Source organism: Eurytemora carolleeae, unplaced genomic scaffold, assembly GCF_000591075.1.
Source record: "Eurytemora carolleeae unplaced genomic scaffold, Eaff_2.0 scaffold270, whole genome shotgun sequence".
Taxonomy (NCBI): domain Eukaryota; kingdom Metazoa; phylum Arthropoda; class Copepoda; order Calanoida; family Temoridae; genus Eurytemora; species Eurytemora carolleeae.
This window is the reverse complement of record NW_019396168.1, coordinates 28889-55016: the sequence shown is the minus strand read 5'-3', so window position 1 is coordinate 55016 and position 26128 is coordinate 28889. Positions and strand designations below refer to the sequence as shown.

The window sequence follows — 26128 nt, the reverse complement described above, 5'->3', positions numbered from 1 at the left end:
ATCTTCCTAACATTCCTAATCTTCCTAACCTTCCTAATCCCTTCCAACCTTCCTTATTACTTTCTAGCCTTCCTAATTCCTTCCTAAACTTCCTAACCTTACCAATCTTCCTAATTTTCCAAACCTTCCTGACCTTCCTAACCTTCCTAACCTTCCTAACCTACCTAACCTTCCTAAACTTCCTAATTCCTTCAAACCTTCCTAATTCCATCCTAACCTTCCTAACCCACCTAACCTTCCTAACCTTACTAACCTAATAAATTCATAATAAATATTCTCAACACTCCAGGATCATATAAATAATTCAAAAAAAAAAGTTTTCTTCTTCTCTTTCATAAATCCATTATGTAGAGTACACTTAAGATACGGTCAGAATATATACAGTCAACATTATCTCAACTTTAAACTTCAACAATTCATTCTTTAAAAGTTAAAACTTAAAAATATGGTAAATTCAGGAAACTAGTTTGATAATATAACAGAAACTAGGGGATCGGGGAAAGGAAAAAGAGGAATAGAGGAAAGAAAACGGAAAAAAGTGGAAAAGGTGGGATAGGAGAAAGGGGGAAAGGCGGAAAAGGAGAAAACGGGAACACGTGGTAAAAGAATAGATATAGAAATTATGTAAAAAGAAAAGTGTCTAAAGGGGAAAATGTAAAAAAGGGAAGGGGGAAAGGGAAAAGAGAAAAAATAGCAGAAAGTTGCCAGGGTTACCCTCAAAGAATGAAACTATTGAATCAATTGTACGGAATTCAATAAATCTTTATTCTTTTAGAAATTGAGACTTTGCCACATACTCTGTATGATTTTTTAATCCCTATTCCAATATCTTAGACACTTTAACACTGTATTACAATGGGGGAAGGGGAAGGGCAGGGGTATAAAATATACGAACACTAAAATGTTATTCAGATTTGAATTGAATTATACTATTTAGGTGTGCACAATATATTCTAGTACAGTGACAGTATTCCTATAGTTAGTTTAACTTCTAAAGGAAATATAGAAAATTTCATATTTTTCGAATCAAACCCAGTTCTAGGAAATATACACGAGCTATACCAGAAACTATACATGAAATATACCAGAATGTTAACATGAACTATACCAGAATATAAACATAAACTTTACCAGAATATAAACATGAACTATACCAGAACACAAACATGAACTATACCAGAACATAAACATGAACTATAACAGAACATAAACATGAACTATACCAGAACATAAACATGAACTATAACAGAACATAAACATGAACTATACCAGAACATAAACATGAACTATACCAGNCATATTCTTAATGATTCAAACATGAACTATACAAGAATATAAACATGAACTATACAAGAATATAAACATGAACTATACAAGAACGTAAACAAGAGCTGTACCAGAACATAAACATGAACTATGCCTGAACATAAACATGAACTATACCAGAACATAAACATGAACTACACACGAATATAAACATGAACTATACCAGAACATAAACATGAACAATACAAGAATATAAACATGAACTATACAAGAATATAAACATGAACTATACCTGAACATAACCATGAACTATACCAGAACATAAACATGAATTATACAAGAATATAAACATGAACTATACCATAGCATAAACATGAACTATACAAGAACGCGTAAACTTAAATTATAAACATGAACTTTGCCAGGAATAATTTTGATAAAATTAACTTAGTATTTAGCACCTGTTGGGTGTCCATTTTAATTATAATATTTACCATATTTTAAAGGGACTAAAGTCACCCTACAATATTATAGTGGAATGAAAGTACGATTTTGAACGTCGACTTTGCGCTCAAACTTGGCTCAAACTCAGTAATTAAACATCATCAAAACGCTTTATATGTCTCAAATGAATCCTAAAGAATTTGTCCACAACACTGCATACTCAGTTCAACTACCTTACATAGCCGGTCTGTCTCTTTTTAAAAGTACGTTTACATTCCCTTCAATTACATAATCTGAAAGAATAAGATCTAACGAATAAAATGTTATTAAGCAGTTGCGCACAAGAACATGAAAAGTATCCAGAAAAGAGAGTTTCAAAGCTCGTGAATTATGTCTGTATTCGGGTTGGCTTCTCCAGGTTCTCTGGTTCTATCCCTCGGTTCTCCGGGACCAGTTTACTCCGCACCTTCCTCAGGAACGGAGCACAACCTCGCAATATCATTTCAAGTAAAACCCAAACTAATAGTTGAAATGTCAAGTGATTTGTCGTGTAAAGTTGTGAAAAAGTGAAAAATTCAAAAATCTAACACTTGCCCTCCATTATCAGACCATAGTGTTAACCTAGAAAAATATTAATTTGTCCATGAAATATTATTTTGTCCATGAAATATTTAGGGTTACTGTTGTTCCAACACTGTTTCACGATTCTACAGGTATATAAAGTGAAACCCTTAACAATGAATACATCGGAAGAATTCATCAAATGTCGTCTTGACAATTTTTCAATGAGTTTTATACTTTATTACCTAAATTTCAGTATTTGCGAAAATAAATAAATAACCATGAATATGCGGGAACAGTTTTAAAGAGTTTCATATAATCATTTAATTAAAAAACTAAATATCTGCAACATTTCATTATAAGAAATTGTGAAGAATACGACATTTGATGAATTCTTTCGATGTATTCGTTATTAAGGTTTCACTGTACAATAATATCAACTGTGCAAATTTTTTTTTTGCAATGTCACAATTTCTCTTATTTATAATTGTTTTTAACTTTTTTTAAATCGATGTCTTTTTTATCAAGTTCGTTATTTGATTATAAGTAATATTCGTCTGATTTTTTTAATAGCTACGAGCTAGAATTTTTGATTAAAATCTAATTTTTAGACCTTCTTATTATTTAATTTGAATTATTTTTGTTAATCTGTTAATCCGAAATTCAATATTAAATTATAATTCAAACTGATCCTTGTATAGCGAATTCAATCTTTAGATTTAAAGAAGTTTAAAGGGACCGTTCACTTATTAGTGTAATTTCATGGTAAACTAATTAGCATATTATCTATTCATTGATTAGTCTTACTTTTCATAAATATCTATGACCAAAGAATAAGCCGATTTATCGTTTAGAATTCCAGCATGGACACTATATTTAAACGCTTTTCAGTAACAGCAGCCAAATAAAATCTAATATTATCATAATTCAATGACATCATGTGTCATCAATTGCATAATAAAATATAAAAACTTTTGATTTTAAAATTAGCAAAATATTACCGTTTTTCTTGTTCAAACATGATTTAACAAATCAACACGTTTATACAAAGACGAATTTCTTTCTCAGGCAAACCGGTTCCTAGATTCCAATTCTTCATTTAATCACGGGGATTTCTGGAGAAGTAGAGAAAACGTAATAAACCGTCAACTGTTTGAAATAAGTTATATTTTGAAAATAGACAATTTAAAAATGATTTTGAAAAATATCTACACAATTAACTATTAGATACTACAATTTAATTTCATATTTGAAAATTTTAAAAAATCTATGACTATGACAAAAAGCATCAAGTAGTGTAAATGCAAAGGTATCAGACTTTTGCGCTGGAATTCTGAATGATAAATTTTTTTAGGCCACAGTTGTCTTTGAAAAGTATGACTAATACCAATGCATAGCTTATAGGCTATTTAGTTTACCCTCAAATTACCCAAATAAGTGAACGGTCCCTATTGAAATATTTATTACCGCAAATTGTAGGTTTATAATTTCAATATATTTGCAACCTGATAATGTAAACTTTAAGTATTTTCAAACTTTATATTTTCTTTATAATTCATAATCTAATTTATCCAAATTCTACGACCTTGAGTTTTGGGGTCAATTCTACTGGGTTTTATATTCCTGGCAACTAAATGTGGAATTAAATTTACACCATGTCATAAACCATTTATTGAATTTTGTGACATTTTCTTGAAAAATTTAAAGTAAATATAATAGTCAGACGAGCAGAAAAACCTATCTTAAACCATTATAAAGATTTATTCACACACAAAGATATAAATATATAATATATATAATATATAATATATATAATATAATGGTGTAGTTAAAATTTGTTTAAATACATTTTTCTATTTGAGAATCAATTTGAGATTTTATTTGAGAATGTAAAGATGGTTATTTCAGAGGTGTACTCATTTTTAGTACCGCAGCTTGTACTGTCTCTGGACAGTAAAGTAAACACAAGACGGATGTTACAGCCTGACATGAAAACCATATTTTACAAAAAATATCAATGAAATATTCTGCTCATAGGAAACTGTTTTGTGAATTATCAAAATTTTAAATATTAAACGCTTTTATCCTCCTCGGATACTAGAGTAAAACTGATGCATCTATTCTTGATTACAAACACCGCCCAGAGAGAACTGGTTTCAATATGTATTCAAAGAATACGCAACAGCAATTAACTTTCCTTGCCCTTATTACCTTGGGTTAATCTAATAGTAAAGATGGATAAGGTTTAACTAATTCCATTCAATTATAAGGTCGAAATACTTTTGAAAAAAAATTAAAAGAATAAATTCAAGAAAGGATTAAAATTCCCTGCAAATCTTTATTTTGTGAATTACCATGATAATATTTTATTGCAAATTGCATAAATTGAAACCATAAAAGTATATTTTACAGAATGCAAATATTTAATATTCTACTGAATATAGATTTTAAAAATATCAGGTTAAAAAAACAATTTTAACAATTTTTCATATGATATAATTTACGCAATTGAGCTTCAAATTATTTTTCTAGAAATAAGATTTTTACCACTTTATTCCTTTAATCAAACTCTTAAGCAGACTTCAATTAGATTTCACCAAAATCAGGGCCGGGNGGGGTTACGTTAACAGCTGAAATTCTAAAAAGTTTAACTGAAATTTTTCACTAATTAAATAATTATAAATTGCTGACTGATTTGTTGGAATAAAAAATATTGTCAGTTTCCCTGAGAAAACTGATTCATTTGAATCTTATTTTAATCCCTTTTTAAAATCTAATATCAGCAAGTAGCTGTGTCACATTAAACTTGAGTATAATTAAATAATTAATTAATTAATTGAATTCCCCGGTTTCTCCACTCCTACACTATACAGTTTATCATCAAATTAAGCATCACATTAAGCATAAAATTAGGCTTATTATTTCAACGTAATTTGAATTTTAAACATTTTTCATTATGGGTTCAAATTTTTAAAAAATCCACAAAAAGAATTTAGTTTTCTTAATCCCTATATATTTGCAACGCAATGGTAAAACTAAGATATTTTAAACTATGAATTTTAAAATATTAAAGGTTTACATAATCAGGTTGCAAAGATATAGAATGAGAAAATTTGAGATTGTTCCAGGCTCAATGCAAGGCCAAAATTACTTTTTTTTAAATCTTTTTGTAATTTACCCAATTTTACAAATTATTTTGAGGGTATACATATTGAAACGAACAAAATGTTTCGCATCAATTATTAATCATCAAGGCCCGATATGTTTGTAGGGTACAACTACACGTTTTTACAGTATAGCTGAAATGATTGTTAGAAAAGAAAATATTTTCAGTGTATAATGTCCTGTTTTCATGATAAAAAATGTCCCAAAAATGTCAGGAATGGTTTTATAAAAAGCAATTTAAAAAAACAAAACATTCCTATTTGTTTCCAAAATTCTAGTCCTTGTTTTTATAAAACATGCTTAATTAGAGTTGAAAAATATAAAAGGAACGAAGCGACAACATTTTTATTCTAACTTGGGATTTCAATGTTCTAAAGTAGACAGGACTACTGGATTAACCTTAGAATTAAGTTGGCTGTTTTTATTCAGCTACATGAGACAAAAAATACATGTTTAATATGAAATCATATAAAAATAAAAATAAAGTAATATTTCTGAAATTCTAAAAAGGTTAAACGTTCTCATCATTTTGAAAACACTAGAACTATATGATTCATGATTTAATCTTGTGATTTTTGTAATATATGCTAATATAATTAATTAGCTGTACAAGGACTTCTGGTAATCGAAACATCGAAATATATTTCCTAGTTTGAAGTTTGTAAAAATGTCTGTAAATTGCTACTTGTTGGACATATCTTAAAGAGACTGCCTGAACGTTTCTTTAAGAGATGGAAGCCAGGATGGTTTGAGGAGAAATGATTGAGTTATTTTTTTTTTTCGTCTCAAGTTCTTCTTTTCAAGTTACAACAAAACTAGACCGAAAAAGAGGGTGACATTTTTCAGATTTCAGGACCTCGTATCCACAAACTCTGATTTCATAAATTCAATCTATCTTTGCAACTAAATGTATAGTTGACCTTTGATATTTCAAACTTTAAATTCTGTTAGATCAAGTTTGAAATATCAAAGGTTTAGACCATCAGGTTTCAAAGATATAGGTATTAGAACCTTTAAGTTTGTTGCAAAAACTCAGTTCTTTTGATGAAAATGAAAATTTTCCGGTTAGACTTTAGTTTGACGTGATGTGGCGCTTTAATTACAGAGTCCCTTTAATTGGGTGAACATTCCCTTTAACACTTTTCATATTTCGAGAAAGCGAAATTGTTGTTCTAACAATGAAACCATTAACCAATTTCTGAAACTAGACAAATTCAAAAGTTTAGAAAGTTTCCAAAATTATAAACCTGGCACTGCAATAGATTAAAAAAAGAGTTATTTATTATTATATTATAAAGATTTATTCACACACAAAGATATAAATATACCATTTCCTGAAGACCTGTTCTGCTAGGAGAAAGCAGAATAATATCATCTGCATATACCCAGATGCCCATATAGACACCCTGGATTTGGCATCCAATCGTTGAACAGCGCAATATCTTGAAAACTTTGTCAATGTATATACAGAATAGCACAGGGGAAGAAACTGCTCCTTGTCTGACTCCATTTTGTACATTGAAGGTATTTGAAAAAGCATTACCCCATAACATAACATTTTTAATTTGAGTAAATGAACATTAAACACCTTAATGCTAGAGGTGAAACACCCCTCTCCAATAACTCTTCCCATGACACAAGATCAAATGCCTTACTCAGATCCATTGCACAAGCATAAACTGCTCTACCAGTTCTGTTGTAATAATCCACTACAGAGTTGACCCCCCAGCTGCACATTGTAGTACTGGCTAGCTTCTGAAAACCAAACTGAAGTTCATCTGTGGTCAGCTTATCAGAGCTTAGAATTAATATCAACCAGTCAAACCATTTTAGAATCAAGGTTCTAATGGCAATTGCCTTGTATTGTAACTGATAGCAATGTCATCTAAGTTGACCTTCACTATGGGCATTAATGTGCACAGTAGTAAAAAAAGCAGGAATTTTGCCTGTAGCCAAATCAATGAAATTCAATTCAGTAACACTTATTTCAGCAACAAAATAACAAAAAATATAAAGATTCGATTATCTTAAATGCATCTTTATATCAAAATCTAAAATGTCAAACACAGTTTTTGGATATTATAATAAAAGTAAAGAAACTGTAGCAAATACCTTCTGAAGATACAATAACCATTGATTACTTAAACTGTAATTGTAATTTTAAGTAATCGATAAAACAAGGATACCTAGCTCGAAAAATAATACTCAATTCTGAAAATTTCTCCATTGCTCCCCGAAAGAAATGTGCAAGTCACGTTTGTCAAGCACCCACAATGTAAGTAAAGAAAATGAAATCAAAGCCTTAAATAAAATCGTTATTAGAAGACATGCCATAAATTGTACAGATACCATGCCATAAATTGTACAGATACCATGCCATAAATTGTACAGATACCATGCCATAAATTGTAGAGATACCATGCCATAAATTGTACAGATGCCATGCCATAAATTGTACAGATGCCATGCCATAAATTGTACAGATGCCATGCCATATATTGTACAGATACCATGCCATATATTGTACAGATACCATGCCATAAATTGTACAGATGCCATGCCATAAATTGTACAGATGCCATGACATAAATTGTACAGATGCCATGCCATAAATTGTACAGATGCCATGCTATAAATTGTACAGATGCCGTGCCATAAATTGTACAGATGCCATGCCATAAATTGTACAGATGCCATGCCAAAAAATTGTACAGATGCCATGCCATAAATTGTACGGATGCCATGCCATAAATCGTACAGATGCCATGCCAGAAATTGTGCAGAAGATGCCATGCCATAAATTGTACAGATGTCATACCATAAATTTTACAGAAGATGTCATGCCATAAATTGTAGAGATGCCATGCCATAAATTGTACAGAAGATGCCATGCCATAAATTGTACAGATGCCATGCCATAAATTGTACAGATACCATGCCATAAATTGTACAGATGCCATGCCATAAGTTGTACAGATGCCATGCCATAAATTGTACAGAAGATGCCATGTCATAAATTGTACACATGTCATGCCAGAAATTGTACAGAAGATGCCATGCCAGAAATTGTACAGATAAATAGGTTAAGAATCAATTTATACGATTTCTGAAATCCGTGACAAAATCCACGACATTTATTTCAAAATATTATATTTCAGGATTGTAAATATTTTCTGAAACTTGAATCAAGATTGTAATAAGATCATAATTAAATAAGTTTGGAAAGTCTTTGTAACCCAACCAGTCTTTTCAATGCCATGTCCCCCTCTGATCCCCCTTCTTTTCCCTACAGATATAAACCTTCCCCTTAACCCTTCCCTGCAGCTAGCAACCTTCTCCGGCCATCTCTTTTCCTGGAACTAGCAACCTTCCCCCAACCCACTCTTTTCCTGTAGCTAGCAACCTTTCCCAACCCTCTTTCCCCAACCTTATCTTTCCCTGTATGTAGCAACTTTCCCCAACCTTCTCTTTCCTGTATGTAGCAACCTTTCCCAACCTTCTTTTTCCCTGTAACTAGGCACCTTCCCCGACCTTCTCTTTCTCTTTAGCCAGCAACCATCCCCAGGCATCTTTTCCCCTGTATCTAGCAACCTTACCCAATCTTCTTCTTACCTGTAACTAGCAATTTTCCCCCCAACCCTCTTTCCCTGTAGCTAACAACCTTTCTCAACCTTCTCTTTCGCTGAAGCTAGCAGTCTTCATCGACCTTCTCTTTTCCTGTTGCCCTCAACCTTCCCCAACCTTCTCTTTCCCTGTAGCTAGCAACCTTTCCCAACCCGCGCTTTTCCTGGAGTTAAGGCAACCTTCCCCATCCTCTCTTTCCCTACAGACAGCTAGTAACTCTCCCCCCCCCCCCCCCCACTACTTTACCCTGCATCTTCCAACCTTCCCCTGCACCCCTCTCATTCCCTGCTTTTATCAACCTCCCTCCTATTCTCATTCCCTCCTGTTCCTTGCGATCCTAGCAACCCCCCCCCCCCCAGCTTGACGATTCTATTTTCATTAGTAGATTATACAAAGGGCAGGAGACTGGTATCTTCTAATTCAAATCCCTTGAGGATATATACATGGCTTCAGGTTTAAATACAGCTCTCAGGAAAACATTCTTTATTGAGCAGCCTGTTCTGGGGTTTAGCCTAGAAATCTGGAAGCCTAGAATAGATCAAGGGATCTATCCTAGAATCAAGGGATATATTCTAGAATAAAGGAACCTATCCTAGAATTAAAGAACCTATCCTAGAATCAAGAGATATATCCTAGAATCAAGGGAGATATCCTGGAATGAAGAGATTTATTCTAGAATAAATAGATCTATCCTAGAATCAAGGGATATATCCTAGAAGGATATATCCTAGAATCAAGGGATATATTCTAGAATCAACGGATATATCCTAGAATCATGGTATATATCCCATAATCAAGGGATTTATCTTTGACTAAAGGGATCTATCCTAGAATCAAGGGATCTATCCTAGAATCAAGAGATCTATCCTAGAATCAACGGATATATCCTAGAATCAAGGGATATTACCTTGAATCAGGGGATCTATCCTAAAATCAAGGGATATATCCTAGAATCAAGGGATATATCCTAGAATCAAGGGATATATCCTGGAATGAAGAGATTTATTCTAGAATTAAGTGATTTATCCTAGAATAAAGGTATAAATCCCAGAATCTTTGACTAAAGGGATCTATCCTAGAATCAAGGAGTCTATGCTAGAATCAAGGGATCTATCCTTGAAGGATCTATCCTAGAATCAAGGGATCTATCCTTGAAGGATCTATCCTAGAATCAAGGGGTATATCCGAAAATCAAGGGATTTATCCTAGAATCAAGGGATATATCCTAGAATCAAGAGACTTTTCTTAGTAATTCTAGGGATCTATTTTAGAATCAAGATATCTATCCTAGAATAAAAGATCTATTCTAGAATGAAAAGGTCTATATTTTAAAAGTACATCTATTGCTTTATTGCTTTATTGCTACATAATAAATAATGAGTGTATAAAAGGAGAGGAAGATGAGTAGGTCTTCTCTGGGTCCAGAATCCAACGCAACTTATTTGCGGATTTCATGATCTTCGTTCGAGGATTTTTTCCTCTACAGAAGTCCCCCCTAAGTCTCGAGCATAGAGGGAGTCGAGACTGATACGTATCTCCTTGTAAGTGTTAAATGAAAAGGAGTAGAATGAGCCCTGGAGATGATAGATAATCTTTCACAAAAAGTTGTTTGTGAAATTCTGATCTGCCCCCTCCCCACGTCATGATCTACCTTGTGGAAGACTGGACAGTGGCCATTTAAAGAGATCAGTTGTAGTGAAGGCTAGGCGGGCATAGATTCAGCCTGTAGAGAACTGGCGTCCAGAATATCTACCAGTTAAAGATGGTAGCTGAGTTGCTTGAAAGCTCCAGAAATAGCTGGTTTAGCTGATTAGCTTCTGGAGGGTTTAGCTCATTAGCTCCAGAGTTAGCTGAAGTTTAGCTTATTAGATCTAGGAGAAGCCGAGGTTTAGCTTAATAGCTCCAGGAGTAGCTGAGGTTTAGCTTATTAGCTCCTTCAGGGACACCTTTCTGAGGTTATAATAGCTTATTTGTGTTTCTCATTCCAGACATTTGCGCAACAAGTGTATTGTCAAATGAGTGAACAGTCCCTTTAAAAGCTAGTTTTAATAACACATTTCCCCTGAAATCATTGGTTTTTAATGTTTGCAATAAAATAAATGTTTAATGATATCAGGGTCTCAACTTATATTATTCAAATTGAAATTTCAACCCCAGCTTCTAGTCAGAGAGTTTAATCTTGTCATTATTTTCAATGATATTGAACCCTAGATATAATCCCCCAGGGTGTTTATTAAATAAAAGACTCAGATGCAATCCAACTACAGGGTGAATCTAAACAAAATACTCTGAAAAACAAAAAGTCTTTACTATATACTATGAAACAATTATCGACCAAGCAATCCAAGCATCTCTACATTTAATGACAAAAAGAAATTGCAACACACAGGGTGTTTTTCCAAAAAAGACCTTGGTCTTTGCCGGTCATGCAGGGTGTTTGCAATTTAAATCACCCACAAATAGTTTTGACAGTCAGTTTTCCTGATGAACAGAGAGTCCTAACAATTAAAAAAAAAAATATTCTTGATATGCAATAATTTTACAAAAATGCCCAACTTAAATGGCGTTTATACCTTTTATAAAGCTTACCTAAAAAATTGTAAGTGTTTCAATTATTTTTAAATACCATTTTAGCCGAAAGATTGAAAAAAATTTATTTTAAATCTTTGTTTCTACAAGATGAAATATTGCTGAACAAGCATCTTTTGTTCAAAAAGTTAAAATCTTGCTTAAATTCCGGGATTTTACTGAATGCGATTAAGAACAAAAAATCAATTTAAAAAAGGACATAACCTTCATAAAACTAAGAAAATCTATTCATTATTTATTTTCAATATTTTATATGATTGAAAACCCAAAGCCACGTCGTGCCAAAAATGTATAAAAATATAAAATTAAATGAGCTCAAGTGAAAAGAATGAAAAAAAGAAATCAGAATTGAAATCAGAAGCACATGCAAATAATTTGATACAATCTTGTTTTTAATTTCATTTGATTTTTTTAAAACTAAAACCAAAACAATAAAATAATACAAGCAATTAAGACAAAAGTTGAAGTTAAATTAGACCTATCTTCCCAGTTGCTTACCTTCCTTAGAAGAGAACGGACCTATCCTATATCCTACTGGGGAGTAGTGAATTTACAAAGAATTCAACAAGACTTCATCTTCTCAGCCTGGTGCAGCTGAATGAATGAGTTTAACCCCAGATGGGTATACAAGTCATACACAACTATACTGGTTTTTTACTCGACCAGCTGTAAGAACTGGACTGCTGTGGAAGATTCCTCTCAATGGGACTTTATTTTATCTAATGATATTAAATAAATTATAAAAGTTAAAAAGACCTATATTTCCAAGTTATTACAAAACAATAAAGAATAAATATGATTTCATAGAAATGGATGTTTTAAATAATAAAAAAAAATCTCAAGTTTTTATAAATCTTATACTTTTTCGCCGAATTTGGAATGTATTTTGAATAAATGTATGTCATTTATTTTCTTATTTTTTAGTGACAACCAGAAAATGGTGGGATTGCCTTTTACAATATTGCTTGTTTTATACAATGTTGCTTAAAAGTTTCTAAATAACTGATAACTGAAGGACTCGGAATTGCTCGTGGAATTTCAACAAGTTAAAAATGTGTTAGCCTACGTCACTTATAAAGTGTAGCCCTTGGGTTCTCTAAAAAAAGTTGCAGCCATTGTTTTCAGTCATTTGGCCTTTTTTTGAATAACTGAAGTTTTAAAAAAAGGAAGAAAACAATCATTCCAGAGTTTTGTGGTGAACAGGCCTTCTTGTTCCCTGAATTCTTGTGAATTCTTCTCTTATGATAAAATGTTTTAGGAAGTTTATCTGCATAGAGCAGACTAGGAAATATAAACCTGATTGGAAACTAGATTTCCTATCTCTATAGAGGGAAATTATTCTACAGATATTTCCTTTCATGCCCTTTCATCCTCTTCATGCCATAAACTTATCTTTTCATGCTTTTTCATTTCCTTCATGCCATAAACTTATCTTTTCATGCCTTTTCATCTCCTTCATGCCATAAACTTATCCTTTCATGCCCTTTCATCTTCTTCATGCCATAAACTTATCATTTCATGCTTTTTCATTTCCTTCATGCCATAAACTTATCTTTTCATGCCCTTTCATCTCCTTCATGCCATAAACTTATCCTTTCATGCCCTTTCATCGTCTTCATGCCATAAACTTATCTTTTCATGCTCTTTCATTTCCTTTATGCCATAAACTTATCTTTGCATGCCTTTTCATCTTCTTCATGCCATAGATTTCCATGAATTTGATTTTTTCATACCCTTTCCTTTCCTCATTTGATGCTTTTACATTAACTTATCTTTTCATGTCCTTTTTCATGCTTTTCCATTAACTTATCATTCATTTTCTTTCATCTTCTTCATGCTTTTCCATTAACTTATCATTCATTATCTTTCATCTTCTTCATGTTTTTCCATAAATTTATCTTTCATTATCTTTCATCTTCTTCCTGCTTTTCCATTAACTTATCTTTCATTATCTTTCATCTTATTCATGCTTTTCCATTAACTTATCTTTCATTATCTTTCATCTTCTTCATGCTTTTCCATTAACGTTCCGTTGACTTATTTTTTCATGCCTTAATTTATCTTCTTCATGCTTTTCTTCTTCTTTATTTCCTATTATCTTCTTCATGTCGTTCATCTCTTTCATCCCTGTCCTGCCTATTTTGACCAAACCTGATAACACTTAAAAGACGACCTGGTCCTGGTCTCACCGAAATGTTCTCAGCTTTGTTTAAAAACTTTAAGTCAATTGGGTGACTTTTAAATAAAGGTTTAGTTTAGTAAGTTTAGTAAGGTTCAAAGCTAATTTTTATACAAAGAAAAGAATGTTTGTGATCAGAAATGAAGAAAACTCCATCTTAATCTACACCTGGGACTGCAGTATACTTCTGCACCTGAACCTTTATTAAAAATATTCTCTCACATAGTTTATATTTCTAACCAATATTTAATCAAATAAAAGGACATGAAGTATTAAATTAGGATTATATTTATGAACAATTGTGGAACAGTCGCAGTTTTTGATAAAATATTTAATTATTAAATAAAATTAGTTTGGGTTAGTTGAGAACTAATTATCAATTTGAAGAAGAAAATATAAAAGTTCTACAGAATTTTTTTTTATTTGTTTAATTTACGGGACAAAGTAACAAAGATGCCCAGCACAACTTTTGTGAAATTAATTGGTTTTGACTCTACTTTTCATCTACCTGCATTTTTGCGATCTTATGGTCAGATTGCAAAGATACTTTTTTTATACCCCACACTTAGTTTACTTCAAAGAAAGAGAACTCCTAAGTCAGTAAATATTGTTCATTTTTGAATAAGTAGATATTGCATAATTTTATATTTTTTAAGTGGATACAGGATTTTACTGCATTTTCCGGAAAAAATGATTAAGTTGTCTGCTTTCTTCCAAAATTCTATTTTAGTTTTGCTTAGAATTGCATACTAGTTTACTTTTTGTTACAAACTTTTGAATACTTGTGAAATAATGTAAAATAATTATTCTTACTCAACAAATTTGAATTAAAGTTTGTATAAATATAGTTAAATCTTCCAAACAGAGAAACTAAGTTTATTATCTTATTTTTACAACAAAAATCACATTAATATGTAAAATAATTATTATTCTTGAAAATATTTTAATTAATGTATTTAAAACTTATTTTAGAATAAGAAAGAAAGGCGTTTAAAGTAAAAATGACAAAAAACTAAATTTATGAAAACATGTTTTTCTTTTAAAATTCAAACTTGATGCACAGTTTCTACAGAATTAAGAGAAATGGTGCCAGTTTTATTTTAAAATAAACAATTCTAGAACTGCAGAAAATTCTGATTTTAAATTCTGACAATTCTGACTTCAGCTACGGAATGCAACATAAAAATGTACAGAAACCTTCTAAGCCCCTTAAACGGAGACAAAGTTTAACTGACTCTCTTTTAGATGCACATATTTTGCATTTGTCAAAAATGGGATAAGATAAACCAAACTCGATCTATATATCTAAATATCTTTTCAAACGGAACTTAATTCCGTAATGTTTGCAACTTGATGATGTAAACATTTGATTTTTCAAACCATAAAGTTTAAATTAGTTTTTCAAAATAGTTCTTTCTTGTAAAGTGGCTAATTACAAGGACATCCCTTTTCTTTTCTTTCTTAAATTAGCCGATATATGATTGAACAATGAATGAAAGATCTACGAACAAGAAACAAATTAAGAACAGGAAATATAGAAATCTCAAAATATTTTCATCTGACATCATATAATATTTGAAAATATTATAAAATTTCATTAAAATAAATTATTAAAGTTCAAAATATATTTGTCAAAAGGGCGCAATAAGAATAAAAAACTAGATTTTCTTAAAGGAACTGTAAGCGTAATTTCAAGTGATCCTACATGCAAAGATAATAGTTTTTAAATATATAACTTGACCTGACAAAGTTTTTAAAGTCTACCAACAGGGTATCCCACATCTCCCACATCATATTAGATCGTTTTTAGCACTAAATTCAGATTTCAGAGACTAATTTGAAAATTAAAAAAGAATGAATCATTTTTTGAAAAAAGGATAAGGCTAAAAATAATAATTTTCTTTCAGAAAATATTATGGCGTATGATATGGGACGCTCTAAATGTAAACCGTTATAGAAGGTTATTTAAAACTGTACTCTTCCAGCTTCCCTTTAACCAGAATCTAACTCATATTTAATAAATAATTCATAGAATAAAATCGTAGTTCTAGTTAAATAAAATTTATATTTTATGAGCTGCGTAGTATAACTTTATAATACTTACATTTTAACATATCTATTACAAAATAAACTTATATTTGGAAATATAAATATATAAAAACCGCTTAGTTTCAAGTTTAGCGCTTAATTGACGACTTAAAATTAATTCTGGAACCAGCAAGTTATAAACTTAAAAATCTCAAGTTCATTGACCAGTGTCCTATATAAAGGAATTGAGTCTTTGCCACAAACTCTGAATTTTTATTCTCTATTTTTGTGCAACCTGATGTCATAGACATTAGATATTTCAAACTTTAAATTCTGTTAGATCAAATAATCTATGTTTTTTTTCAATAAGAAAATTATTAGATGCAAAGACTCAAATCCTGTCTAAGAAATTGTACATTTTTTTAGCATGCTGGAATTATTATGATATTCGCAAATTTGTACAGATTTGCTTAAAATCTGAAGAACATGGTGAAGGATATTTAGACCGTTTTTCTGTAAAAATGTAACAGGGTTACCTTACAAAAATAAGCTTTAGAAGCGACTGTACGGAATTTATGCAGTTTTTTAATCTTAGATCATTGTTCCTGCAGTTGTAGGCTATTTTCTTACTGCGCCAAATCATTAAGTTTCTCATTTTTAAACTATGTTAAAGACAAAGCCTTTAGATTATTATATTAGAAAGTGACAGTGCTTTCTTAAAGGTTCATTTTTTTGTAGATAACCCTGCAGTTCTTATAACACACATACGTGCTTGCATATTAGCCTGTATAAAGCGTTGCATGTGCAGATTGATCTAAATATACTCAACTTATCGTTTTGTTTGAAACTTATTGTAATGTCTGATATTCTTGAGATGAAAGATTAGAATGGATTTGGTTCTCAGATTTATCCTATTTGTCAAATTATGCTAGAACTGGAAGACTTGGACCAAATGATCCAATCTTCAAATATATTCTTTAATCTCAAACTTAATATCAAAAATCATAATCGTTACAATTCTATTTCTGAATTATTGTCACAAAGTAATTGAATCTTTCCCACAAGCCTTGATCTTCTAATCCCTATATCTTTTCAACCTAATGTCGCAAACCAAAGATATTTCAAATAATCTAAGTTTGAAATATCAAATGTCTACGCCATCAGATTGTAAAGATATAGGGATTAGAAATTTTGAGTTTTACATGATAAGTGATTTAATAACTTAATGTTCAGTGTACAGTGTACAGTGTACAATGTACAGTGTTCATGTCAGTGTACAGTGTACAGTGTACAGTGTTCATGTCAGTTAACGTCACAGAAATTAATCCAAATCTGACTCAAGATGGAGCCTTGATAGATATATGTAAAAACAATACATACTTTGTGTACTCCCTATATGTAACAACAATGTATAAGAATGAAGGGTATTGTTTTGATTATAAATTATCCAGGGCTTTGAAACATTTATATTTACCCATATTTTTCTCTGTAGACAATACAGTTTACATGTGAGTGTACGAAATATATTCTTGACCCATAGAGCCTTCATCAAGGTTTACATTGCACATTAATTTCACTAGAAGGGGATCACAGCTTGCTGTACCTGGTGAAAAGTCGGCCGCTTGGCCTTACTTCACTCCGATGTGTAAAGCCTTTCACAGAGCCCATATATACAAAGTGCAGAGATATATAGGCACAACTGATGGAGCCATAATAGATATTTTTACAAACTATACATATTGTTTATGTACTCCCTATACGTCCAAAAATGTATAAGAATGAGGGGTATTGTTTTAATAATAAATTATCCGGGGCTTTGAGAAGTGAAGAGAAGCATAATTAATGATTAAAGAATTAAAGGATTAAAGGAATTACCGCGAAGAAATTTTCTAAGGAAATATATTAAAAGGTTTTGCCGAGAACTCAGGTTACAGGAAACAGGGTTGCACACAAAAGAATGCAAATTTGGAGACGACTTTTATAAATTTATTCGAATATGGTTGACTTTATTCAACTTAATTTTTTTATACATATACAGGGTGTCCTTACAATCTTGCCAATTTTCAAATTCCTGTAACTTTGTTATTGTTCGGAATTTTTCCAATCTGTAAAAAAAATTTGAGTAATTGAAATATGAACATCCTGTTGCATATAATGATAATTTATAATTCGAATACCAAAAAATGCGTAAATTCAGTTATCTTGGCTTCTTTAGAAAACACCATATTGGAATATGGCTCAAATGAAATAACTGTGCAAAATGTATCAGTCAAAATTTTTTAAATATGTAGAGTAAATTTGGGCAATAATTTATAAACCATAAACAGTTTTTAAAAAATTACGATTTCAATTTGCTTTTATTATTTTCCGTTGTCTAAAACATGATTCTACTCTAAATTGGATGAACAAAGCTACTTTCAAAAAGAAAACAAATTTAAGTCTTGTCCGAAAATGACGTTGGGGATTTTAGATAGAGTTTCTTTTTGAACTTTTTTTACTTTCTCCACACGTCTAAAGCCCTACTTTCGTACCATGTTCATTTTAAATAAAGTGTCTAAATTCTTTGAGGTAATCAAAATGTCCTGATCCTATTTTCACGGGTTTCTAATGTATCCCCTTACTTTGCTACATTTCTAAAAATAGTTCTGTAGAATGTTTAAAACTCAGCTGATTAAAAATAGTTCTGTAGAATGTTTAAAACTCAGCTGAAGCCCAGATCCCATGGGTAAGATTAAAGATGGTTCTGTAGAATGTTTAAAACTCAGCTGATGCTCAGATCCCATGGGTAAGATTAAAGATGGTTCTGTAGAATGTTTAAAACTCAGCTGATGCTCAGATCCCATGGGTAAGATTAAAGATGGTTGTTCACACTTTTTGAAAACTTCATTATGATACAATTAAATCTATTTCTGAAAGGGACTGTCCTTGTAATTCTATCTGGGTATGCCTGATTCACAACGGTATCCTTGAATCATTAATCTGACAAAATTCATAACTACAACCACGTTTTTCTACATATAAAAGTGTTTAATTCTGTTAATTTTCTATTGTTTTTACAGCAAGAAATGTCCATGTCTATGTCAGACTAAGGTTTTATGTTTTCAGGGAATGCGATGTCAATCAGAAATATCACTCTGTCAATGTGTCAATGTTATATCTGGTGCTTATTCAATCGTAAAAGTAAATTGTGTTAATAGACGAATAAGGATATCTTAATCATTCTTGATCAGCCACTGGGTTTTAAGGGTATCACCGTAATTGGGAAATGCTTATCTATAATTAAATGGAAGCTCACTTGAAATTATGTCTAGAGTTTCTTTAAATGTTAGGTGTTATAAAACTAAACTTGGAAGTGCCAATTTAACTTTAAACATAGTAAGAGTGGCCGTGCATTCACTTTTTCTAAATGTCTAAGCTATTTAAGGTCATCTTCTAAAAAGTGAAAGGAATTGAGTTTTTGCCACAAACTCAAATTTTCTAATCCCTATATATGTGCGACCGGATGGTTTACACCTTTAATATTTTAAACTTAGATTTTTTAATCTAACAGAATTCATGGTTTAAAATATCTAAGGTCTACGACATTGTATTGTAAAGATATCGGGATTAGAAAATCCGAGTTTGTGGCAAAGACTCAATTCCTTTAGAAACGAAAAGATGATTTTAATAGTCCCTTTCACTTTTAAACTGTGACATACACCTCGCAATCTTGCATTTAAAAACAAAAGATATTGTTTTAATGTTGAATATATTTTCTCTAATATATATGTAAATTATTTTAGAAAATGAATTTAATACAAAATCAGTAAGCAAAACATCTACAAAAATGAACTTAACTTTTATAGTTATTTACAACCATTTTACAGAGAATTTAACTTACTAAGGGTTCCAAAGACCAATTTTGCCTACAAAACATCCGAAAGAGAGCGAAGGATGTTTTGAGGCTAAACTGGTCGAGAAAACTCGTGGCAAACTAAAAACCTATTATTGCGTAAAGTAAATAGACGTAATAGTAAAATGCGTAATATATGAGTATAATAACATCCTCCCCGCTCTGCGAATTTTTTGTTAATAAACGACAACATTTTTAGCTGTCCTAATAAGTCATAACTCACAGTAAAGTAAGTGTGTTGGTCTATAACTCAAAAATCTTTTAACTTATTTTTTATTATTATACTAATTTGTTTATTATATACTATTTCATTCAAATGCATATGCCGACATAATGTATTTAAGAAAAAAGGCAAAAAAATATGTTTAACGGGTCAAATTGTGATAGAAAATATGTTTAACGGGTCAAATTGTGATCATAAGTCTGAGCTTTCTGAAATATTGACAGAACCGTGGTTAAGTCCACGTGGGCCCACCCTAACATATTCACTTTTGTGCCGCAAATCAAAGTGAATATGTTCACATCTCTTCACTTTGGTTTTAATATTTTGGTGAGAGATGTTCCTATTTCTCTGATAAATGAAGTTGTTCTCCTGGATTTCTACATCGTTTATCTGCAGATATAATCTTAAATGTTGCATGCAATGTTTTAGAATTTGTTTACAACCCTTCCTTAACACTTTTTAATATTTGTTTCTAATTTTGAAAATAGTTTAGATACAATACTCACTTAACAACAATGTGTTTGTTTTCATTCTTTGCCGCAAACTAAAATTTCCATATCCCTATATTTTTGCATCCTGATAGTAAGAACTTTTCTATTTCAAACTTGTTTTATTTATTTAACAGAATAGGTATTAGAAAATCAAAGTTTGTGGCAAAGACTCAATTCTGTTATGATCTCCACCGAGCCAAATCTCCTCAGTTTTTCCACAATACTACATTCTCAGTTCATTTGCCATGCATTGCCAGTCACTCCTTTTCTTCAGCTAATAGCTGAACCGTTATTTTTTGATTATTTGTTCTGCGTAAAAATAATTTTAAATTTTACAAAGTAATTGTGTCTTCGCCACCAAATCAAATTTTCTATAATCTGACGGTGTAAACTTTTGATATTTAAAACTTGTAAAAATGCTCAACTCTTAGTTAATATTCAGTTTTAATAAATTGTAAAAAAAATTAATTCGATATTAGTGCATGTTGCAAAAAATGTGTTTTATCAGAATCGCAAAGAATCAAATTTATTTTAATAAAATCCCACAAACATTTCATTTATTTAGATTTATATCAAACCTGCAAAAACACTGTAAATTAATTCTAATTTAACTGAACCTGTCGTGAACCTGAAAAAAAAACCTGAAAAAGAGCTACTATTGGAATTGTTAGAAGGGAAAGGTTTCAAGGTTTTCGTTGTGAGTTGAACATACCCCTTTCAAATTCCGTCAATAGTCCCTTAAGATACTAAATTAATTCTGAATTTATAATTTCAGGTGTGTTCTTCAAGATCTTGTGTATAATTGATGATGAGGATGATAGAAGTACTTCCAGAACAAGATTTCTAAATGAGACAAATTAATAAATGAATAAATGATAAGGAGTGTCCACTGGGGTTTAGGAATACATAAGATGAATTAAGGAGAAATATAGAATTGATGGATCATCAAACTTTACTAGTTTCTCAAGGATAATATGTCAGGAGACAGGATGAAAATATCCAAGACGGGGTTGATTGATATTCTCCTGGTACTGATCCTGGCTGGAGGGACGAATGAGTTCTCTCTGCCTGGATCCGGGTCTCCCAATGAGACTGCCTGGGCTGTACCTGGAAATACAGCTAGACTGTTTTGTCAAATACAGGGATATACAGAATACAGAATACAAATATTTTACATTTAATAAACGCTCTTCTTAATTTCTCTTTTAACAATGATTTATTTTTTTAGATTTAAATTCTTCGTTATAAATCCAAACCGTCCTGTCTTTTTTAACTCATTCTTTTTATCCCATTATTATTGTTTTTGTAATTTTCATTTTATGAATATTGAAAGAAGTCATAAGAAAAAGATTATATTATTTAGATTTTATTTTAAAGATCCAATTTTTCTTTAACTTTTTCTAAAAAAATTGTCGACGTTGTTTCAAATGATTCTCCGTGTAGAGAGTTATATACCCGATTCACAATGGTACTCTTTTATAACCTTTGTCTGAGAAAAATTATTTTCAAAATATCCCTCCTTTTTATCCAAAAATGTATCTCTTTAAAGCTGCCCTGAACCTAGTGCTGGACACGTTCCGATTTTTTAAAAACCGTTCCGTTCCGTTCTAGAACAAGGACCTTAAGCTAAATTGTTCTGTTCTCCTTCCTTTTTTTCCCAATTCCTGTCCCATTCCATTTCGTTCTTAGTCGAAGAACGATCATCCCGTTCCGTTCCGTTCTAGGTGTTCTTAGTCAAAGACCGGTTCCATCCCCCCATTTACTTTAGAGGTGCTATTACGTCAAAATGTTCTTTAGATTCTTGAACTTATATTGTCGCCCTAGCACATGACCCTCCCCCCCCCTCCCCTACCAGCATATATAAAACATCTATCATCCAGCCTGATATTGAGTTGCCTTGTATATAAACCCTTCTTTGAGTTTGGATAACTTTGTTGTATAAACTTGATTCTACCAGGATTCAATTCTGTTGAATATATAGAAAAGATATCTTGTCAAATCTAAGTTTTCTTTTATGTTCAGTGTTCAAAATTTATTGTATAAATCTGTATCTAGAGTAATGATTGTTGGTACAACATTACTCGTGACATTACTCGTATGACAGTATCTTAGCACCATAATTTCTAGTATTCCTATGTTTCAGCAACAAAATTACTCGTATTCCTGTATCTCACCACCATATTTACTCGCATTCCTGTATCACAGCAGCCATAATTACTCGTATTCCTGTATCTTAGCACCATAATTTCTAGTATTCCTGTATTTCAGCAACCATAATTACTCGTATTCCTGTATCTTATCACCATAATTACTTGTATTCCTGTGTCTTAGAATCATAAAAACTCGTTTTTCTGTATCTTAGCACCATAATTACTTTTTAAAATCTAAATATGTATTCTGTGATTGAAAATTTAAGGAAACAAAAAGTGTTACAATTATCGCAAAGAAATTTTACCACATATTAGTTTGTTTTTATTAGTTCTTAGCACTATAATTACTCGTATTCCTGTATTTTAGCACCATAATTACTCGTATTCCTGTATCTTGGCACCATAATTACTCGTATTCTTGTATCTTAGCACCATAATTACTCGTATTCATGTATCGTAGCACCATAATTTCTCGTATTCCTATATCAACTGTCCTATATCTAATTACTATTTGTATTCCTGTATATAAAGGGTGAAGTATCAACTGTCCTTTATCTAATAATTATTTGAATTTCTGTATATGAAGGGTGAAGTATCAACTGTCCTATATCTAATTACTATATTTGTATTCCTGTATATTAAGGGTGAAGTATCAACTGTCCTATATCTAATTACTATTTGTATTCCTGTATATAAAGGGTGAAGTATCAACTGTCCTATATCTAATTACTATTTGTATTCCTGTATATGAAGGGGGAAGTATCAACTGTCCTATATCTAATTACTATATTTGTATTCCTGTATATAAAGGGTGAAGTATCAACTGTCCTATATCTAATTACTATATTTGTATTCCTGTATATGAAGGGGGAAGTATCAACTGTCCTATATCTAATTACTATATTTGTATTCCTGTATATAAAGGGTGAAGTATCAACTGTCCTATATCTAATTACTATATTTGTATTCCTGTATATAAAGGGTGAATTATCAACTGTCCTATATCTAATTACTATTTGTATTCCTTTATATGAAGGGTGAAGTATCAACTGTCCTATATCTAATTACTATTTGTATTCCTGTATATGAAGGGTGAAGTATCAACTGTCCTCTATCTAATTATTATTTGTATTACTGTATATGAAGGGTGAAGTATCACCTGTCCTATATCTAAGAACTATTTGTATTCCTATATAAAAGGGTGAAGTATCAACTGTCCTATGGTACAGGGAAGACTACGCAGAACCAATCTACACATACGATGCTAGGAATTAAACTCAAGAAGAAAAATTGCAAGATGTAAAAAAATGGTTTGCCTGAAGACCCCATTTACTTTATCCTATTTATATTTATCAGAGTTAAAATATGAAAATCTAGTTTCCAGCTGCAAACTGCATACAGAGTTAACTTAGTTAGATTAATCTCAATTTAAAAGTTATAATAATTAAATTTATATAAAAAATGAGTGAGCACGAAAAAAATACAATGCAGTTTAAATCAGAATTGAATTCAATCAATCGGCATAATTAAGAATTTTAGAGTTAATTTATCACGAAAACAAGAGAATTAGTTTGAATGAAATACATCACTTTCGTTAATTAAAATGCTATAAAATGATAAATATTTTTCTGTTCACAATTTGGCATTCATGGAAAACGTACAGACAAACAGACAGAAAAGGAAATATATGTGAATAATCTGTTGGGGTGAGTTAAACTGAAGAGAAAATCTTGGCATTTTTTATTAGTAATCATTTTCTCAGATTTTCTAAAAATTTTGGGGAAATTCGATAAAATAAGATCCGAGTCGTAAGTTGCAACTTCCTGAATTTGAATGGACGCTACGTTCTTCGGTAAGATTCGTTTTCAACAATTTTCTCTTTATAGACGCAACATATAGAAGTAAGATTAGTAGTGATCAGCATCGATAATTTTTCCCCTTGAGCGTATACCTCCTTTCATTTTTCCCCTTGAGCGTATACCTCCTTTCATTTTTCCCCTTGAGCGTATACCTCCTTTCATTTTTCGCGAAAACTCTCTTTTAAATAAAAGCGTTTTGTAGGTAATTTAAGATATGTTTTCGAATTTGTCTTGATGTACTGATTATTATAATAAGCTTATAATGACAAAGCTGAACTAGAAATAAAGTCCATTTTATTTTCATTTTTATTTTATTTTTGGAAATTTCTAAACATTTTGGTAAATTTTGACATTCTATCAATGTTTATAATTGCTTTTTTGTTTATAGAAGCCTTTTAACTTTAAGGTAACTTAAGAATCATACATCTGACGTATGTTGGTATATCATAGTTTTACTGAAAAATTTAGATTATTAAAAACCATACCGTTACTGTACGTACTGTACATAAACCATAAACAAGGCCGAGGCAAAAGATGACATAAATATATTATCTACATGATAATTACTTGCAATGACATATATATATTATCTACATGATAATAAATAGCAATGGCATTTAACATCGAAAACTACTGGGATTACCAAAATGTGGGTAAATTTTAACCTTCAAAATAATGAGAAAATGAGAAATTTGTCTAGAGTCCTAATTATTAAATGGAGGGGGGGTACTTTTCAGTGTATATAAAAGTTAAACAAAAATTTAAACCAGGTGTAAATATGAGTGGTTGAAGAAATTAAATCTATACAGACTGTGCTATTTTTATCTATTATATCATAGTTAATTTCAATTAACTAACACCGACAGTCTGTGAGTTTATTTGCATTTTCATTCATTTTGTAAATTATTTTTAAAGTTATTTTTTTTTAAACGCGAAACTTAAAAGAGCTATAGTGTAGATGCGATTTCGATTAACAACAGTACCCTCTTAAATATTGTTAAGACTACGTATTTACACGAATATCCTTATTGATTAAACGGGTACCGTTGTAAATCAGACATGTTATCTTTTTGTTTACTGTGGGTTGACTTGAAATTAAGAGACCATTCCCTTTAAGGTTGGCAGGCAAATATGGGCCCTGCGGCTTTAGGACTATATAAATACTAATATTACGAATATATCACTCACTTTTGCTACAAAAGTTACAGATAGGTAATTGAAAAATGCATAAAGAAATTGAGTATAAACTTTTGATATTTCAACTTAGATTATTTGATTTAACAGAATTGATTGTTTGAAATATCTGAGGTCTCCGACATTGGTTTGGAAAGACATAGGATCAGCAAATCAGAGTTTGATGCAAAGACTCAACTCCTTTCCAACATTTGTATTTAAGGAATGAATCTAAAAATAATGATTTAATTTTGAGGAAAATTTACAATAAAAGAATAGATTAAAATAGTAAAGGGTTTTCTTTAAAATGAAATGTCGTTGTTATTTTAAGGGACCGTTCATGTTTGATTCGCAGCAGCACCCTTTTTACTTTTTTAAACTGTGAAAAACTCGTCTTTTTTTCAACACGACAACAGACCCTTTCAGTATTTTTTTTTGCAAATGTATGTTTGCGGAGTTGATTAAAGGGATGTGGGGGGGGGGG

The 26128-nt window shown here is 31.2% G+C and overlaps 1 protein-coding gene across 1 annotated transcript in view; it reads left to right on the top strand.

Annotated features, from left to right (window-relative positions):
* Positions 1–2087: 2087 nt before the first annotated feature.
* The window catches only part of LOC111697042 (hemicentin-2), a gene marked incomplete in the record, with an annotated part of 52793 nt that continues 28752 nt past the window's right edge, over positions 2088–26128 (top strand). The window contains 2 exon segments of the mRNA XM_023466908.1: positions 2088–2423; positions 21238–21606. Of these exon segments, the coding sequence (XP_023322676.1) occupies positions 21437–21606 (170 nt within the window).